The 20,040-nt window shown below is 45.9% G+C and overlaps 1 protein-coding gene across 1 annotated transcript in view; it reads right to left on the reverse strand.

Annotated features, from left to right (window-relative positions):
- Positions 1 to 892: 892 nt before the first annotated feature.
- Positions 893 to 20,040, reverse strand: part of Srrm4 (serine/arginine repetitive matrix 4) — a 153,237-nt gene continuing 134,089 nt past the window's right edge. The window contains exons 9-13 of the mRNA XM_004843692.4: positions 16,460 to 16,764; positions 12,717 to 12,920; positions 9,680 to 9,790; positions 8,960 to 9,097; positions 893 to 6,890 (exon numbers count right to left, since the gene is read on the reverse strand). Coding sequence (XP_004843749.2) covers positions 6,581 to 6,890; positions 8,960 to 9,097; positions 9,680 to 9,790; positions 12,717 to 12,920; positions 16,460 to 16,764 — 1,068 coding nt within the window. The 3' untranslated portion in view covers positions 893 to 6,580. The remainder of the gene's footprint in view (positions 6,891 to 8,959; positions 9,098 to 9,679; positions 9,791 to 12,716; positions 12,921 to 16,459; positions 16,765 to 20,040) is intronic.

Genomic DNA, 20,040 nt, shown 5'->3' on the forward strand with positions numbered 1-20,040 from the left:
CCTCGTCCACTCCCCTCACCTGCCTGCCTCCTGGCTGTTTTCAACCCCTGACCTTGAGGGAAAGTCATGTTTCTAATTCTGCACTGACAACATTTCTGGAGGCCCCCATTTTTCCAACTTGGCTGCTTGGGCTGTCTACATGAAATTCACTGCCACAGCTGAGGTTCAGTTTAGAAAATAGTAATTTTGTTCACAAGCACTCATTAAAAGCTTTCTGAGCACCACTTTTTAAAAATCTACCATCTCATTTAGTTTCCAAAACAGCCTGGGGAGGTAGCTGTTGCTACCCCATTTTATAGATGAGCAGACACCCACGGGGTGTAGCCTTTGTTCAATGCCACACAGCTAGTAGTGGCAGGGCCCAGACTTGAACCTAAGTCTTTGAACTAAAAATCTGTGCTTGACACTGAATTTGCTCCCCACGATCAAGGTCTCCAGAGGAAACAATTCTACTAAAGAAGGCCAGTTACTTATTGCACAAAGTAAAGGGCTGCTGAACATAGTAGTTGGCATCCTAGGGCTTGGAGTCAGCCTGTCTGGCTTCTGTCATTGATTCTGGAGACTGGCTCTTGAGCATTTGACTTTACTTTTCCAGACCTCGGTTTCCTTCTTGGTATTAAGATGGCAACATCTACCTCATATGATTGAGGTACAGTTATAGCTAAGATAATTCATATAAAATACTTCTGGAAAGGTCTCCTAAGGCATTTCATAGATGCTGCTAATGTGTACATGAAACTCCAATACTGTCTGGTATGTTTGGAAGATTACAGGAGCTGAGAGCACTGTAAGCATATATGACATGCAGCAGGCACTGTGTGAAGCTCCCTAGCTCCCAGCCTCCCTCCTCCCTCCTTGAGGCACCCAATGTAGACAGAGGACACTGGGCCAGTTATGAGAACTTCATACCATGGGACCTTTAATTAGAACAGAGACTTGTTTCATACAGGCTGAAACCCGGAAACCCCGGGAAGGTTATGCTTAGCTGTGGAAACCAGAAATCAAGTAAGCCATGGCCACTGTGTCGCTGGGCAGAGAACAAGGTCCTAGGATGCTGGAGGACACAGCAGTTCCTTTCTTTCTGATGTGGATGCTTCAGGCAGAGACTGGCTCATCAGGCTGAGCTGGGCTGGTGATGGGTCCTCTGGCTTGGGAATTTCCAAATGGTAGTACCAGTCCTATCTATAGAGAAATGGCCTTGAGGTACACTAAGACCTGGGCCAGTGTGGTGGATTCTGCTAGCTCCCAGGCCAATTACCACTTGAGGGAACAGCTAAGAGAGAGGGGGGAGAAGAGATACAGTGCAGAAAAAGTCTTCACAGCATAGGCCCCTGAAGAAAGAGTTACCAAGGGAGTGTAGGGAGGGCACAGAGTCAGGCCGATCTGAGTTTAAGGGAGTTTGAGCATGATGGTTCCCTTCTAGGCCTCAGTTTTCCCATCTGAAATGTGGTCATAGTACCTATATCACTGGCTTATTGGAATGACTGTACAAAATATAGCCTAATCATAAACAGTAGTAGTCAAATCCAGGGCCGGACAAGGCCAGGTTGGTCTTTCCCGTGACGACTCAGGATCAGTGAGCTTGGAGATATTTTCAGGGTAACTACAGAAGACATTAACCCGGGCTACAAAGAGTTTTCAAAATGCACGGCACCTCGAAGTCTTCCAGATCTGACTGCAAGACACAGCTCTTGTATCCTCTCTCAGCAAATGATGTCCATGTCCTACCTTTTTGATTCTTTCATTACCGGACGCTCTTCAACCTACAGCAGAAGACACTATCCAACAGTACGGAGTCTACAGCGGCAGAGGGAAAGTCCCCCATCCCACTCGGCCCACAACATTTAGCCTAAGCCCCACTTTATAGATGTTAAGACTGAGGCCCGAGACCCAATCCATTTCATCCCCACAGACACATAGGCAAGAAAGTCACAAAGGAATGTCATTTCAGTCTCAGGTTCAGCTCATTACAAGGTGAGGCATAGCTTCTCTTGGCTGGAGAAGCAGAGTTACAATTTTCGTTCTTTTTTTTTTTCTTTCAAGGAGTGGTGACTTTTTAATAGAAGTTGGTTCGTGCACAGGCATTTGATTCTTCAATTAATTTCCATCTAAATGAGGTTTTCTTGGAGATAACCAGTGTTTTAGTTCCATTTGGGCTTAATTTGTATGACGGAAGCCTCTGTTTCTGCCAATTCCAATTTATTCGGTGATTCTAGCACTCATTACCTGGGTGATAATGCCCTGCTGCTGACAGCTGCATCGGATCTGAGAGATGGACTGATTTCCAATAGCAATTCAGGGGAGGAAGTGGTCCCTTCTCCTTTCCCAATACCACTCAATAAATAGGAAATAAATTATTAAATAAGCCATGTTTTGATGAGGGTTCCCCATCATGGTATTTACAATGCAAAGCAACAACTACCAAAAAACAAAAACAAGAACAAAACAAAACTAAAAATAAATAAATAAACCAAACATACAAATGAACAAAACATGCCACAGACAGAGAGAAGCAGACTACCATGTAATTCATTGGTTCATTTGGTGTAGAAATAAGAAAGGATAAGTTTCAATTAAAAAAATGCTCAGTGACTTTCTATCTGGCTTAAGTTTTTCAGCTGGATTAAGTTAGCCAGTTGGGGAGGGGGCATGCTTGAAGGAATTCTGTTTTTGATGTTGTTTAATCAGATCAAAATTTCTATTCAATTGGAGGGGGAAGGAAAGCAAGATGTGCACACATGAGACTATTTCTGAATATTTGTGGGGAACAAGAAGTGGAAAGAATACAGCAGAAGGAAAGATGGAAATTGGGCTTGAGAAGGAGGAAAAATGCTTTGTGAAAACTTTGGCAGAATCCTAAATTTTGACCTCTTCAAGCAAAACATTTAGGGAAAGAGCACGTGATCTGAGCAAATGAAGTAATGGAGGCACTCGAAAGCTAAGACCCTTCTGTCTTCCCAACATCTTCATTTTATTCTGCTTCTGAAATACTGAGTTTCCTTCAAAGAAGGAAACAAATAGAGACAGGAATGTGCTCAAACTTCATTGAACTGGAATGGTTCTATGCTGAGGGCTTTAAAGTTAATTAGCTTTTTCTAATTAACTGAAGGGGATTCACATCTTGCTTTTAGTTTTTATTCTCATGATTGAAAACCTCCTAAAAAATCTCTGAAGCTCTTTTCTTTTTTCCTCTGAGTCTCCATGAAACGTACTGTCTTTGGTGGGTCTTCCAGGCCTCAGGTCAATATTTGGGATTACTTCTCAAAAACTTCCACCCTTCAAAGATGTGGGAACTTCGGCCCAGGGAAAGGGATCAATTTGTCCACTTTCACTCATTTACTGCACACCCATGGCAAGAAGGTCAAAGGGCTTGGTTGATATGTTGTTTGATCTTAACCTGCATCCTCTCCCATCTTGGATGCTGGTTTTTGAGCCAAGTCCTTCTAGTGGTTTGTCTTATTTGCTGGGAGCAAAAGATAGTGAGAGTGAAGTGGGTATCATAATAGCAATACTAGGGAATGATGATTTTAGCTAACTAAAGTTAGCTCAACTAAAGTTACTCATCAAAAATTGTATTTTTGGATGAAATAAAAAGAAGTATAAAAGAAATCAGAGAAATATATCAGGGGGTGGGGAGAGAATGTCCCCCTGGGAGGCATCTAAGCAACTTCTTGCAAACTTTCCCCGGGATACGGGTGCTCCCTTGCTTGAGTTAAGGCAGGTAGCCACATTGGCAGGAAAACAACCAGGATGTCTGTCGCAAAAGTTTCACCAAATTCAAAGCTGGGCCAGAAAAGCTGACAGTTGCAAGGCTGTGTTTGGTGACTTTGGAAAGGGCAAGAACCCTTGCCAGCCAGAAGCCAGAAGATATTGCAGGTTGTCAGAGAGCCTGGATTGATAAAGCTTTGCGGATCCTAGTTCCCCAGGATGGGCTCAGAAAGGACTTTCTTGGGGAGATAGCTACATGTTCCATTTTATTTTCTTTCCTAACTTCATCCCAGGTGCCTCCCAAAAGGACTTTCATAAGAGCCCTCAATTTTGTACTGCTTTATCTTAAATGCTAATTTTAGACTCCAGCCCCCAATGTAAGCTGTAACCCTATTACGTCGGTTCAGTGCCTCAGCTCCTGAGCTCTTTCCCTGCTGATACCTCAGTGAGATAGCTGGTGGGCAGGGCCTGGGGCACGGGGCCTGAATCTCTCAACACTACGCTGAGTAATAAACCTGGGGACTCATGTGCTTCTGGGCCAACTCTAGAGTGTTCCAGACTTAAAATGTTCCAGAAAATAACAGCATCCCCATTCACATTTGGCCTCTCAAATCATATCCATAGAGACGTAAGAAAAAAAAAGAAATGCATAAAAATAATTTACAAGTTCTCCCACCTCCCCAAACACACACATACACACAAAAATTCCTTTCCATATAAATAAATGAATAAATAAATAAATACTGCTAATGGTGAAAGAAAGCTATCATCACATAAATAAATAAATAAACAAATAGATAAATAAATAAAATAAATAAAAATTTTGCTGGGAGCCTTAGGCAAAATGGTCCCCTGGAGTCCTCTGAACAAAGACAGTCTGCATGGAAGGCTCCTATGCCACTCGCAGGCAGCCAACCTGCTCAGGATGTTTGGTGGTTTTAGGAAGCCTCTGTCTCCAGGAAGAGAGACTGGAGTCCAGTCTGGGCTCCTGGGTGGGGAAGAGGGTTATTTACAGTTGCTGTACATGTCCTCCCAGGGCACCTGTCCCTGTCTCAGGCACCTGGCATCCGGCCTTCTGCAGTGACAGCACTGGCATCCACGAGTCCTGGTGGACAGGCTTTGGTCTGGGCCAGATGCCATCGTGGGAAGGCCTGGTTATCCACTGCAGCCCGGGGACACTTGCTCCTTTCTTGTGCTGGAGGAAGGACTTTCAGAGTGGTTGCTGCCCCTGGCGGGTTGTTGCGCACCCCCTCCCTCCCGGGGGGAGGCTGATAGGATGGGAAAGATCAGGTGAGGAGAAATTACTGTTTCCAAGAAAAAAGGGTTTTCCAAGTGTTTTCCTTGGGGGTGGGAAGGCTGAAGCTTTGCTTTTTGCTTTCCCACAGCCCCAGTACCCAAAGCTGAAGCTGGGAATTGTCCTCCTTCCTCTCTCCCTCCATGCCCTGTCCTGCTGCTACTGCCACCACAAACTTGAGACTCACAAGGCTCTGGAAAGCCATGCAGCTGGTGAGGGGGTTGCCCCGGGGTTTATTTTAGGGAGCTTCTCCCTGGCCTGTGTGTTCTCAGTGCCTCCTGCGGATGAAGCAGCTGGTGGTATTTGTGTGTCAGAGGGCAGCTTGCCCTTGCTGCCTAGCCCTAGGCAGAGGGAAGGTGGGTCAGACAGGGCTTTCCCAAGCTGACGAAAAATGTCTGAAACTAGCAAAAGCCCCAGATATGGAGTACTCGAGCCCCTCACCTGCAGACTCTCTGAATTTGAGTCTGTGCCCCATCCTGGCAAAAATCCTGAGGCAAGGAAGGTGGTTTAGGCTGAAGGGTGGGAGAGGAGGTGCCAGGCCACCCTGGGGTGTGGCAGTCTGGGAAGTGGGGAGGGGGCGGACAGGCGCCAACTGGAGGGCAAGGCCAGACGGGCTGGCGCTGGGGGCTGGCAGCCAGCCATGGCACCAGAGAATGTTCAGCAGATGGTCCCGTGGAATCAAGTCGGTGCCAGCTAGCAGGAGTGAGGCAAATTTGGGACACAGGGCCGCAGTCAGGGCTGTCCTGACTGTCCCATTATCTCCCTTCCTATGAGGTGGCAGGGACCCTGTGCATAACCAGGAAGTAATCTGTGGAAGTTATAGGGGGCCTCTGTTCTGGGTCAGAGGAACCTGACGGGCTCCTTCCCCTAACCATGACAGCTTACTAGAAATGACAGGGGACCTCTGCCTTTTGCTTCTACACTTGTAACCAAGGATCCCATCTCCAATCCCCTGACATCTGCCACCAACTCCAATGTCCATGTCCCCTACGCATGCATGTCTTCTCTTCTAGGGCCCAAGGGCCCTCTGGCCTTAGCTCTAGCCTGTCTGGGCAGGTTCAAGGCCTGGCTCCTTACCTTGGACCTCAACCCCCCTTGGTGTCCACTCTCACCTATTCCTGGATGGGGGTCCACACACTTGCAGCTATGAGAGTGGGTGACAGGAAGAATAAGAACGAGGCCAGGTAGATGAATCACCCTTGTCCTTCTGTACATGTCCTGCCCGAAGTGAGTGAGCAGAGTTGTCTCCACACGTTGCTAGCCAGGTCCAAAGCTTTTGAGCCACGGACCCACTGCTTCTCATAAAACTGTGAGGTTTTTTATGCAAACAAACAAACGAAAGGTTCTTTCCATTTACCCAGGCCTCAGCTAAGCCCCAGAGTGGTGCTGGTCGAGGCTCTTAGCAACTTGACACAAGGGGATGAAGACCCCTTTTCCTCCTCCCCAGGAAAGCAGGCAGGACAGGGGCCAGGAGCCCCGGTATCTATCACCAGAGAGAAGGGAGGGAGGGTAGGTTTAGGAGAGGCTGGAAGAGCAAAAGGGTCCCCATGAGTGTCTGGCTCAAGGGACGGGCTTTGCTTAGCGCCTCGTACTTGAGTAGCTGTCTGCTGAGCTGTAGCTCCGGCTCCGGCTCCGGCTCCGACTCCGGCTCCGACTCCGGCTCCGGGAGCCCAGGCTGGGGCTGCGGGAGCTGGAGCTGCTGCTACTGCGGGTCCTGCTCCTGCTCCGGCTCCGGCTCCGGCTCCGGGTGCGGCTCTGACTGCGGGTCCTGGAATAGCTGCGGCTGGCGGAGCGGCTGCTGCTACTGCTGTACCAGGAGGAGGCGCTGCTGAGGCTGCTGGACGAAGAGGGGCTGGGCCGGTAGTACGGGATGGGGCGTTTCCGGGCACTGCGGGAGACCGGAGACCCGAGGAAGGACGCGTGAGGGCTGGGCTCCTCCGAGTTCCCAGGGAAAACAATATCCTTTCATTCCCCAGCCCCTTAGGGAAACAAACAAACCAACCCCATCCCTTCCTTTTCACTTCTCTTGCCGTTCTGAGAACATCAAAGAGAAAAGTCTCAGTTTAGTGCCGGTATGTCTTGAAAAGTGATCTCACCCTTTTTTCTTTTCTTTTTAAAAAATATTTTAACAAAGCAAGCCCGGGACTCAGAGCCTCCAGCTGGCAACAGAACGTACATCTAAACATTAATTATAATTTTGGTTTCACTATTTTTGCTTTTACTAGAACTTTCTATTTCTAGTAGGTTCTATTTCTAGGTAAGAGCTGATTTTCCATTTACTGTAGTGTATGAAGTTTTCTGAAAGGGGTATACTGTACAACCATTGAAAGAAAATTAAATCAATAGTACGTTATAAGCAAGCAAGGAAAAAGGGGTAAAGCTGCTGACAGATGACCCAAGTTTGGGAAACACTGAATGGGTTAACTGAGGTGCATTATTTGGGGTCCATGATGGAAGGCCTTTTGGAAATGGCACTGTCTCCATCTCAGCCTTCTTCCAAGTTGACCCAAGTGTTGCCAGCTGGGGCTGGATCAGGTCTGAATCCAAGCTGTGTCTCTTTGGGATTTTGGGTTCTTTCACCCATCTGCAACCAAAAGTCTGAGAAAAGCCCATGAACATGGGGGGAAAATGAGTTTATTTACAATTCAACCAAACTGGAATGCACAAAAGTACCAGGCAGAACAAAAGCCAGGAAATACCCATGGGGAGATTTAGCCAGGCTTTGGCCTGGAGGAGGAGAAAAGTATTGAATCCTCCTGAGTGTCAGGCCTAGGAGGTGGCGGTTTACACTCTCAGTGCGAGGAAGCTTGGAGAAACAGTTTATCTTTGAGAAAAAAACACTAATCTTTTTTTTTTGGTACTGGGGATCAAACTCGGGTCCTTGTGCTTGCAAGGCAGGTGGTGGAACCACTGAGCTAAGATCCATTTTACCCTTTTGGTTACAAAGGACATCTTTAATCAAGGGACCACAGATAAGACAGGGAGCCCTGTGGAATATTGGAGAAAGGAACTGGATCGCCCTGGTCTTCCTGCCAGGCACCGCCCCTTTCTCCTCTCCAGGGAGGAAATGCCGCCCGGTCAGGCTTCCTGCTCTCCATGGGTCTCTGATTGAGTGGATGGGTGATGCTTGAAAGGCCAGCCCAATTTTAGAACAGTATTCAGCCATTCTCCCAGCTTACAAGGACTGAGAAATTAGTTTCTCCTCAGACCTTGGGCTTCTCTGCCCCAGCTTTTCTCCTCTGAGGCCTTACCTGTGACAGGTAACCTTATCCACCTATTCGGACCATTCAGTCAATAACAATGGCACCCAGTGTGTTCTGCATTTAAGTTTACAAAGTGCGGTCACATCTCTTTGCTTCCTTTCGTTTCATCTCATGATACTCCTGGGAATTATTTCCTCCAATATTTCATGGGTGAGGAAACAGCCTCAGGAAAGTGAAGAGACTTTTTAGGTCACCTAGGAAGCTGCACAACCAGAATCTGACTTCAAATCCAGCGCTCTCCCCATTACCTACCAAGGTTCCTTTCAGGGTATAATTACACACAGGTCTATTTAAACTTGGCATCCGGCTGCATAGGTCTAAAGGGAGGACGTTGTCTACCGGGGCAGCTCCCTGCTCCATGGCGCCCCCCATAGGCTGGTAAGACCTCTTACCCTTCCCACCCCAGGCCACACCCTATTCCCCCAGGCTGGACCCAACCCTTTCCCAGAGGTCGGGTCCACACCGCTCTAGGCCCCGCCCCGCTCCCTACAGGTACGGAAGTTTGGACCCAAGAAATGACTCAGGTTCCAAGTCTTTGAAGCAAAGCCTCACTTCAGGTTTTGGGAGAGGTGCCCCCCTGAGCTCCCACAATCCTCAGTCCCAGCCTCAAGGAGGCATGGGGAGACTGAGCCCCGGGTAGGAATGGGGTGGGAACGAGCGTGAAAGTGGGAAGCCTTTGCTCTGTGGGCCTCACCTTGTTATCCTCCGGGCCTCCAGGTGGCTCGGGGAGTCTCTCCGGCGCTTCCTCATAGGGGAGTAGGACCGACGTCTCCGGCGCGCTCGCTCGCGCTCCCTTTGCTGGGAGTCCTCGCTGTACTTGGGGTCCCGCTCTCTGGAGGGTTGGGAGAGTGTTATTGGGAAGCTGGGGCTGGGGCAGCTTTTCCGTGTAAGTTGTTCCACTTCCTCCCTGCATCTGTCCCCTTTGCACCACCGTGGCAAGGGTCTGCAGGAGCCTCAGGGAGGTGGGCACAGGAAGATGACCCGGTTGTGGGCGGAGTCCCTATGGATGACCACCGTGCGTGCGTGCGTGCGTGTGTGTGGGGGGGGCTGGTAGTGCTTAGGGGCGTCAGCCTTCGTGCGTGGGCTTTATAGAGGGGCAGACGCTGCAGGGGTGAGGATGTCACTAGCGCCTCCACGTGTGTGGTGAGAATTGAGGGCTCTGAATACTAGGACGAGTGGTGAGGAGAAAGGGGTTATGAGAGTGCTGGGGGTGGGCTTTAGGACACAAGATATGTAGTTGGGCCCTTGTTGCCACACTGGATTGGACAAAGAACTGTAAGGAGGCTGAATCAGCTCCACTTCTCTGCAGGGCTGGGCTGGCAGGGCTCAAGAGAAGTGGGCCTGGGACAGGGCCAGAACCTCTGGCAAAGGGGTGTGGCTTGGGGCGGGGCCAGAGCCGGGGCGGGGCCGGTACCTGCTGGGGCTGTAGCGGGAGTAGCTGGGGCTGCGGCGGGACCGAGAGCTTCTGCTAGGAGGGCTCCTCTTGCCAGACTTGGAGGAGTAGCTGGGAGAGCGGGAGTAGGACCTGGGAAAGAGGTAAAGTTTCATTCATCTGGCTCGCAGATGACGACCTTTTTCTCTCTGGAGGTCCAGCGGAACAGAAACCTGGCCCTTACCGGGGAGAATGAAATCCCCTCCCCTTTGGGGGCGTAACAGTATGGACAACTTCTTTTTGAGTGCTTGCTAACCTGGCTATTTATTAGCTGTGTGACCTTGGGCAGGTGATTTCACTTCTCTGGGCTTCTGTTTTCTCTTCTGTAAAATGGGAATAATAATAATAGTATTTACCCTAAAAAGTCGTAAATCACTTAGCATATTGGCGCATATGCTAAGGGACAATTAGCCAGCACAGGAGAAATGTTGGCTATTTCTATTATGCATTTTACTGTGTGCCAGACACGGAACTAATGCTTCATGTATATCTCATTTAACTCTTAACACATCCTAAGATTAGGTACTATTATAGATTCCACTTTAGAGATGGGGAAACAGAGGCACAGAGAGGTAATGTATTTGCTGAGGTTCACACAGCTGGTAGAGGATATGAAGCCAGGTCTGTTTCTCCAACGTACAGTAGTCCTCCATTATCTGTGGTTGTTGCTTTCTGTGATTTCAGTTACACAAGTTAAGCCATGGCCCAAAAATGTTAAGTGGAAAATTCCAGAAATAATGCATCCATTTTAAATTGCATGCTGTGTTCTGAGTGGCATGATGAACTCCCTAATGGTGGGGCAGTTCAGATATGCCAGTGAGGAACCACAGTATGCCTTCTTTAAGTGAGAAAGTGAGTGCTCTTGGCTTGCTAAGAAAGGAGAAAATATGCCCAGTATGCTAAGATCTATGGTTAATACTGAATCTTCTTCTCTCTGTGAAATTACAGAAAAAACAATTTCTGCTAGTTTGCTGGCACATCTGAGATGCAAGAGTTACCCTCACAGTGTGATCAGTACTTAGTTAAGATGGAAAAAAAAATTCATTACAGGGCTTGGATATTGGTTGTAGGCATCCACTGGAGTATTGGAACCCAGTCTGAGGACAAGGTGTGTGTGTTGGGGGCTACTCTAAACCACTCACTCCTCTGCTCCTCTCAGTTTGCTTTCCTCTCTGCTAGTGCCTCCCTCATTTAGATAACAATGTAGAGAAAACAGCCCATTCAATCTCAGTGTCCTAGGGCAATGTCCAGCTGTGACTCCTGGAAAAGTTGCTTTTGCTAACTTGCTCTTTGTGAATTGAAGAATATTATAAGAAAGTCAGGATGCAACGTGTTTTTAGATATCTGGGAAAGATATGGTCAGGCATTTCCATCCACTGACTATACCATATAGTGTCCCTTTTCTGTGGATCTATGTGAGTTGTTTTTATAAACTTAAAATCAGAAATAACTGCTTTCCCAAGCAATTGGTTCAATTCATTTTCTTGGTTAATCCTGTAACAAGGGAGCAATTTCTGTCCTTGCGTTGTCTGCTAGGGAGCTCAGAGGTCATGTTTGCAGCTCGCCTCCATACCAACTATGTAGTAAAGGACATGACTTTGGGGCCTTTTCTCCTGAAGTAATTTTTTATTTCTGTCCTTAACTTTCCTTTTAGCCTAATCTGCTGTCCTACTGATGTCATAATGCTATAATGTTGAATATTGTTGTCAGCTACATTGCTTCATTTTTCTGGAATGGACAGTCTTGAAATAACCAATTAAGTGAGCATCTGGGTTTGTGTGTGTGTGTTTGTCTGTTTTTTGACTATATGGTTGCAGAAAAGGAGTAGTCAGCCCGCTGCTGGGAATTTCTTGTTTGCATGGAGTCCAGGGAAGCCATGGGTTCATTAGATTGGGTGAAATCTTCTAATTCTCTAATGCCTGAGATCTCATACCTGTACATTCTCCTACATCTTTATCCACATGAGATCATCAAGCAATTACCAATGGTTATTGAAATTAGGAGGGAGAGTATAGGATGCAAAACCAGCCACAATTATTCTTCCCCCTGTACCCTAACTCTTGTAGTGTGAATCTGCAGCTGTTCCCACTAAGAGGAACATCCTTGCATCTCGGCTGGTCTAGTGACTTGCTATGACCAACAGAACAGCAGAAGGGACGTCAAGTCACTTCTAATCCCAGGACTAAAGAATGCTTTACAGACTCTCCCATCATTACGTAAACAAGCAGATAGGCCTGTAGGATGACGGCATCATTGAGCAGAGATGACTGCTTTGGGGTCATTCAATCCAGCCAGACTCCAGCTAATCTACCAGCAGATCAAAGACCCAGGACAGGGCCCAGCAAGAGCAGAACTGGCCAGTGGAGCCAAGCTGGAATTGCTTGTTCCACAGATTTAGGGACTAAATAAACACTTTGTTTTAAGGATGCTAAGTTTAGGACTAACTAACTTTTTCTGCAGCAGAAGCTAATTTATTCTGAGGCCAGTAGCTACAAAAATAACTAAAATTCATTATGTTCCAAGCACAGCTCTAAGCGCTTTGTAGTCCTCAGAATGATCCATTGTTTCATTTTGTGGGTAGGAAAGCAGAGATACACTGACTTTTCCCAAGGCCATCAGGTATGGGTTGGGTAAAACAGGCCTTCAAACTCAAGTCAACCTGAGTCTTCTCCTTTATGCATCCATCAAAGGACATCTCCAGGTGCCTTAACTCGGGCCAAGGAGAGAATTCAGCAGGGCAAAGGTCAAACTGCACTCACCTTTTTAAATTATTATTAATTTTATTGGTACATTTTAGGTATACAATATAATGACATTCATCATTGGAAATTTTCACCTTTACATAATAAATATATCTTGGTTCTTTTTTACCCCCATCCCCCTGCCCTCCCTTCACCCCCTCAACCCTTCCCTATTTACAAAGAGTTTGTTTCCATTTTTTCCTTTTCTCATATTAGTTTCACTCCCTTCTTTCCTTTCCCTTACCCCTCCCACTTCCCCTTCCCCTTTATGTACTCACCTTTTTTCAGAGGAGGTGGATCGACTCCGAGTGTACCTGGGAGAGGTGCTGGGGTTTGGGGACCTGGAGGAACAGCTGGAGGATCGGGTACTGGCATAGGAGGAGCTGCGGGAGCACTCTTTCATAGGGGAGCTTTGGGCTGTGGATGGGACCAAACTGGACTTCTTCACCTCAGCACACTCCAGACATGGTGACTGAAATCCTCTGCAGGAGGAGGAAGGTCTGTTACTACTCAGCTGGCCACCACTCTGGGCACATCTTGATCTAATCATTACCTCTCCACTCTTGCCTAGGCTATCCTGTTCTCCCAGAAACCTCTTTCCACCTTTTCCTGCCCTGGGAAGATTTGCCATGAGATAGGTATTAGAGGAACAGAGCAAGAGGAGACTCTACAGGTAGATGGATGCTGTAGTTCAGCACACGTATCACAGGTGCCACTGCAGAGTACTCTAGGAGGTCCCTGGGAGTGGGCATTATGCTAAATAATGTCAGATCAGTGTTGAGATTTAGTCCTCTTCTTGACTTTGTTAATCCTTCTGATTACATTAATGAGCAAGCCCTGGCTAGGTGCAGATGAGTCCTAACACTCTAACTCTGTAATTTCTCAGAGAGAAGAGCAGGTCCCAGAGTAGCTAACTACCTATGAGATATATATATATATATATATATATATATATATATTTCAATAGTTATTATTATTTATTAATTTAAATATACATTTTAATATTTGTTTTACATATAAAAATATATATTTACAGGTGCCTTCTCTTTAGGGCAAGGGATGGTAATTTTCTGTTTCAGATAACACTAAGTTTTCTTTCAGTTAACTTACAGAAAAAGTGAGTTTATTAAAAGAAATACATTAGTACATAGATATGTTAAAAATCAAGAAGGTGACCTGTTGTTGATTTAAGTCTGGGAAACTTGGGTGTAGCCCATTTTGCAGATGGAGGAATTGACACTGCCCAGAAAGGTGGATGGAGACTTCCAGAATCACTCAAAGGACAGGGACTTCGCGAGCATTGTTTCATTTAGTCTTCCCAGCAACCTTATGAAGCTGAACCTATTATTATCTCCAATTTACAGAGAAGACTCAGAAGGGTTAAGTACTTGATCAAGGTCATCCAAAGTCCCAAACACTGACCTGCTCATCTCCAATGCCCATGTCTCTGCCACCTCTTCAGTTCCCTACCTTTAGTGTCCATGGTTGCCTTGATTTAGAGCTGATGCATCTTCCACTCAGGTCATATTTACTGAGACCTTTGCCCACAGCTGGCATGACATAAATAGCTGTGGATTTAACCATCATTTATATCTCAAAATGAGAAGCTAGGTCTAAATTATTTAATTTGGCTATCTGCATATGTTAAATTAAGCAGGTAACATTTTGTTTTGGGGACAGATTTGTATTTGAATGCTGATGCTGCCACTTAGTGACTGAGTTTTTCAGCCACTCTGAGCCTCAGTTTCTCCCATGTTTTAAAAAAGCTTCTAATAGTACCTATTTCCTAAAGGTTTTAGGAGGAATTAAAAAGACTGTGCATGGCAAGTATTTTGCATAGTACCTAGCTTGTGCTTAGAGCTCACTGAAAGTTGACTGCCATTATTTTTACTGTTATTATTGCTGTCCTTAGTTTTCCCTGCATAATATCCTGCAGTGTGTCAGCACACACATGTTCTCCATCTCCCCTCTGGGAACTTCACTGTCTGTTCTTGGAGACATTGGCATTTGCTCTGACCCAGCTCTGGTTCCCAGCCAAGCTTGGGTATGAGCTGAGGCCAGGGATGTCCCGGAAAAGCCCAACCAGAGGCCACATCTACATGTGGATGCCAAGCTGTTTACCCAGGACTGAAGCAGGCTATGTGTTGGGGACCAAGGGTTCTCTGTCCTTGAAGAAACTCTTAACTGCTTCAGTGCTGAGGCTCTGGCCACCTTTTAGAAATCTTGGCCATTTTAAACAAAGACAGACTCCCAACCCAGAGAGAGGAAGAGCCTACTGTTTGCGTGGTAGAGAACACTGGCCAAGCTCCCAACCCTCTGCATCTGTGCATCTACCCTGTGAATATAAACACTCCAGAGGAAATGGACCATGCCAATTTTAGATCAGCAAACCAAGCTGAGCGCCTGACATAGAGGAGGTGCCTGGTAGCAGGTTGAGGGATAAATAACGGAATGAAGGTGCAGACTATGTGGTCAGTACATTTTAAGAGCCATTATTTTGACAGTACCTTCAGTGATTAGCATTTTCTTGTGATTTCTTGAGTGAGAGAGAGCAAAAGGGTGATAAAGCAGAGGAACTGTAAATAGGCTTATAAGCAAATATTTGGGAGTGCTTTCTATAGAAAGGCTGCATCTACTAACTTTTGAGATGAACAAAAAAAGCCTTTCCCTAAAATCACACTGTGATTTATCTATCTGTTTATCTATCTATCATTTATCGATCCATCCATCCATCCAATAACTAGTGAACTTTATTTTAGAGGACCTTTAGTATCATGGCATAATTGAATGGAAAGTATAGGGAATACATGTGATCCCTGCCTCCACACATGTACAGCTGCATCTCTGACTATCAGCCCCCCACTAGTGTATTTGTTATGATCAATGAACCTACTTTGACACCTCTTATCCCCCCCAAAGCTTATAGTTTACATTAGGTTTCATTCTTGGTGGGGTACATTCTGTGGGTTTAGAGAACTGTGTAATGGTATTTATCCATCATTGTCGATCATACAGAATAATTTCAGTGCCTTAAAAATCCTCTGTGCCTTTCCTGTTCATCCCTCCCTCCCTCATCCCCTGGCAACTACTAATCTTTTCACTTTCTCCATAGTTTTGCATTTTCCAGAAGGTCATATAGTTGGAGTCATATGCTATGTTTAAGCCTACTCACATTGGCTTCTTTCACTTACCAATATGCATTTAAGGTCCCTTCGTGTCTTTCTTTGGCTTGATGAAACTATTCTTTTGTCTATGAATGATATTCCATTGTCTGGATATACCAGTTTATCCATTTACCTACTGAAGCACATCTTGGTTGCTTCCAAGTTTTGGCAATTATGCATAAAGCTTCTGTAAAGATCCATGTGAAGGTTTTTGTGTGGTATGTTTTCAATTCACTAATATTCATATAATACTATGGTATGTTTCAAATGACCATGACTTAAAATTAAGTTATGCTAGATTTTCTTTGAGATTATTGATAAAACTGGCATTCACTTTTGTCTGCATAGCTTCTGTCCTCCTGATATCAACACCTTAGCTCTTCCTGCAGATGAATGTGGGAAGGGTGTACTTGTTAGTCCCAGTTGTGGAATGTAACACATTCCAGTCAAGAGCACAGCAATCCCTAGGCTAGAGTGCTTGGTCCAGAGCTGGACAAATGTCCTAAGGTGGGCCAAGTGCAGCCAATTACCACTTGCCCTGATGTCGTGCAGTAAGTTTTAGGAAAAAAAGAATGCTAGTGGAGAGCTAAACTGACAGAATGTCAGCTGCTTGTCTACTTAAGAATGAGACCAACAGAGTGGAGAAGTAGAACTGAGAGATGTAACAGGACAGATTCCCTTTGACATATTTTGAGCCCCTCGATCCCGCTGTCCCTGAAGCTAGTGTCCCTGGAATTAAAAAAGAAAAGTCAGTTTGAGTTGAGTTTTCTCTTCCTTGAAAATAAGACTCACGAGATGGGGATGAAAGCCTGAGTAGATAAAGCGAAGACCCTCTACCTACCCGCGAGGGCACTGACCTTGACTCTCTGCCCCTGCTGGGGGGAGAGAGATTCTCCAGAATGGCCCCTTTGTTCTGGGGTGAGGAGGTGGTGAAGGAATTCCCTGAATCCGAGGTGTTGCCGCTGTTGAGATCCTGGCTTTTGCTGAGACCCTCAGTGGGGCTCCCCTTCTCCGGGCCCCGAGACCTGGCAGAGCTGGTTTGCGTGGAGGGCGGCGAGGAGGTATCATTGCCTGAGTCATACTCCTGGGAGCGTCCTCGGGAGGTGGTGAGCGGACTGGCTGTTTTGGTAAAGAGGTCAGCGGCAGACCCCGACCCAGTGATCTGAAAGCAAAAAGACCCGTCGGACACTGCTGAGCTCTGGGGCGCCGTGTCTAAATAACTGAGAATGTTTACCGTCATGATGCACTGTAACGAAAGGAAAGAGAGGAGAAGAGAGAAGAGACGCCAAAAAACAAAAGCACAAATTCCTGAAAGAATACCACAGAAAGGAGATATTTTTTTACCCCCTGCTGGGATAACTGGAAGATTTAGGTATCATGCAGAGAAAAAGCATGCGATCCAGAGTAAACAAAAGCAAAAGGAAATTATACAAAATTTAATTTCTAATGAATTAACTCCAACAAAAGAGACAACTCAATAGAAAGGGGTATAGACACCCCTAATCTAAAACAATAATAAAAATAAAGGAAGGGGAAGAGGGAAAATAAATGGGGCTATGGGCCTGAAAAAAATATATCTTGGAAATTAAAAAAAAAAAGGAGTCAAAGCCAAAATTTTAAACTTCAACCAAAACCTCAATTAATGTAACTTTTTTTTTTTTTCAAAAAAAAGAAAAAGTTGCCTGAATAGAACCCTGAATAAATGTCACATGGGGAAAAGAAATGAAATAAAGATGAAAGTTTTGGGGGTGTGTGTGTGTGTGTGTATGTGTGTGTGTTTTTAAAAATATAAAGTCATGGTCGCAAATTGACATTAAAGCAGTTTTCAACTGAAGGGGAAAAGAAAGGAGAGGGGCAAAATAAATGGAAGTCAAATAGTCTGACTGAAAACAAACAAATAAAAAAAGGTCTCTACAGGTATTTGTGTGTGTCCTTTTCCCCTTGTAGAAGGTAGCTAAGGATCTGGAGTGGCTTCTAATAAATTCTCTCATGTCTTTGCGGATTATATCCACTTACCAAGCAAGAACTCCTCCTTTAGTAGGTAAGGTGTAAGAGAAAGGGAAGAGCGGGCAACGTGAGTCCATCATCAGAGTCGCAAATGACAAGAAAAAACACACACCTTTCTGCACACCCTCACACTGGGCCCTGAACTTTGAGTTTGGGGTTTGTTTTTTTAGCGTTCTTGATAGGAGGGGCATCCATTCTGTTGGGTTTTCTCCTTCAGGGGATGTAGTTCAACCTAGTCAATCCCTTCATGCCCCAGGTGGATCAGGAAACCCTCGCTATGTATGCAAATGGGGCTAGAGCATTGCAGGGACTTGGATGTGGACCTCAAGGGTTCAATCATTGCTTTGCAACTGACTGCTTTGGAAGGGGCTTGGGGATTTGATTTTGGCACAACTGGGGATGAAGCGTGGCCTCTAGGACCCTGTTTTGCATTGATCTAGGACAGATGATGGAGTAAAGGAGGTGATGGACAGTCATCATTGGGAAGGCAACTGCAGTTCAGGAAGCACAATGGATGGTTTCCTTTAACGTTCAGATCAGTGTCATGGCTGGGATGACACAGTGAATCTGGTTCTGGCTCCTGACAACAGTACCATCCTCAGCTGTGGGCAAGAGGGAGATTCCCTAGTGATAACCATCATTCCTGGGACAAGGAATCTATGGGGCCAAGAGGCACCCGGTGGTGAAACACTCCCCCAACCCAACCACTCCATGGGTACTTGAGACCCCAGGAGTCTCTATTTAAATGGTCCCTGAGCTCCCTTCTGAAGTCTTTATATGTCTCATCTATAGGTTTATTTTCTCTTGGGTGGACCATGCTTCAAGGGTGCATACTCCTAGCACAAGGGTGGCTATCGGGATAGAACTCCGATGATCAGGCTGAGGTGCCTTTGTACATGTGTGTGGGGCCCAGCACAGTGCTAGCAGGGGGAAACAGAAGGGAGGAGCCCAGACTTTGGGCAGGTTCTGCTCATACTGCCACTTCATGGTCTGGTTCTGTGAAAGACCCAAGATTCTGAATTCAAAGCTGATTTTGAGGTCATTTTGAAGATTTTGGCAAGATGGGAGGATATATTCTCTCAATGGTTACTGCCTTGATTTATGCACGTTTAGACTGTAGAATAGTAGACCTTCTTCTGTAGTCTGGTTCTAGGCCCCACACATATTAAAGCCTCACCACCGAGAGCCTACACCCCCCCCCCCCATCCCATACTCCTTGGGCCAAAAGAAGTGGGACTGCTAGGCTTTTCTATACCATTTCTGCTTCCCAGCAATTAGTCACAAGGGTGAGATACAGGGGTACTGGAACTTTGGGAATAACAGAGATAACTCCAGGATGTCAACTCCTGGTGCAGGGTTGGAGGGTGGGGTTTCTTTTACAGATTCTCCCAGGAGGCTTTGGGCACAGGCAAGGTGATGGTCCAATTTACCAAATTCAATCCAACGTAGCGGCTGTTTTACCTTCTCGGTGATCAGGCTAGCTTTGCCTTAGATGTAAGACCTCAAAATTAAGTTAGCCCAGGTGGAGTTTTCTACAGTGGGATTTGTTTTAAAATAACATATAGATCCTGTTCCTTCTCAGCTCCTATTTGCCTTCTGGTTTGCAGATGGGATGACGTGTCTGCCAGCCATGTTCAATGATAACATGTGTGTCTTCCCCACCACTGCTTCTGCCATGAACGAGGAAGTATTGTGCTAGGAAGCTAGACCATGGGGCCTGAGCTTTCAGGCTGGGCCTTGATCCAGGGATGGGCTCAAGGAATCTCTGTGCCAGAAATGCTGAATGTGTGGGGGCCAGTATATTATAAGTGAATCAGGCAAGCCCATCTTCAAGGGAACTAGGCTGGAAGCTAATTCAAGGGCAGAGGTCTGTGGGTGCAGTGGTTTCCAGTGTCTTGTAGCTTGTTACCTGGGGGTATCCAGGTGGCTTTTTTTCTATCCCAATTACTTGTCCTTAGTTTTGATGTCTATTTTCAAAGCATTTTTCCCCATGTATTATGGGACCTCATGAGTAAGGATTTTAAGCTTGATGTCCTTCCAGGTTGGTGGATGAAGGGAACCTTGCCTTGTTCACATTCTTAGCCCCACATCCTGAACTCACAGGAATATTTTCAGACTCTCCACCTGGCTAGGATTTGTATGGTTAGAACTGAGAATTCCACAGGCATCATACTTTTACTTCATTACCAGAAAACAGAAATAAAGATATTACTGAAACATTCTCATTAGGTTGACCGTGTTGTGAGAAAATACCAACCTCTCCTTGTGTAAAAGTCCCATTTGTTTGCATGCATCTAAACTCTTTTGACATGGATTACAATGTCCTTTGCAACCCAGCTCTGATTACTTTATAAACCAGCCCTGAAGACTTCACAAATCTCATCTCTTCCACACACTTCCGTATTAGCTGCCACGATCTAAGTAGACCAAT

Source organism: Heterocephalus glaber, unplaced genomic scaffold (genome assembly GCF_053883595.1).
Source record: "Heterocephalus glaber isolate CG9 unplaced genomic scaffold, H.glaber_assembly_v1.0 deba00001687, whole genome shotgun sequence".
Classification (NCBI taxonomy): Eukaryota; Metazoa; Chordata; class Mammalia; order Rodentia; family Bathyergidae; genus Heterocephalus; species Heterocephalus glaber.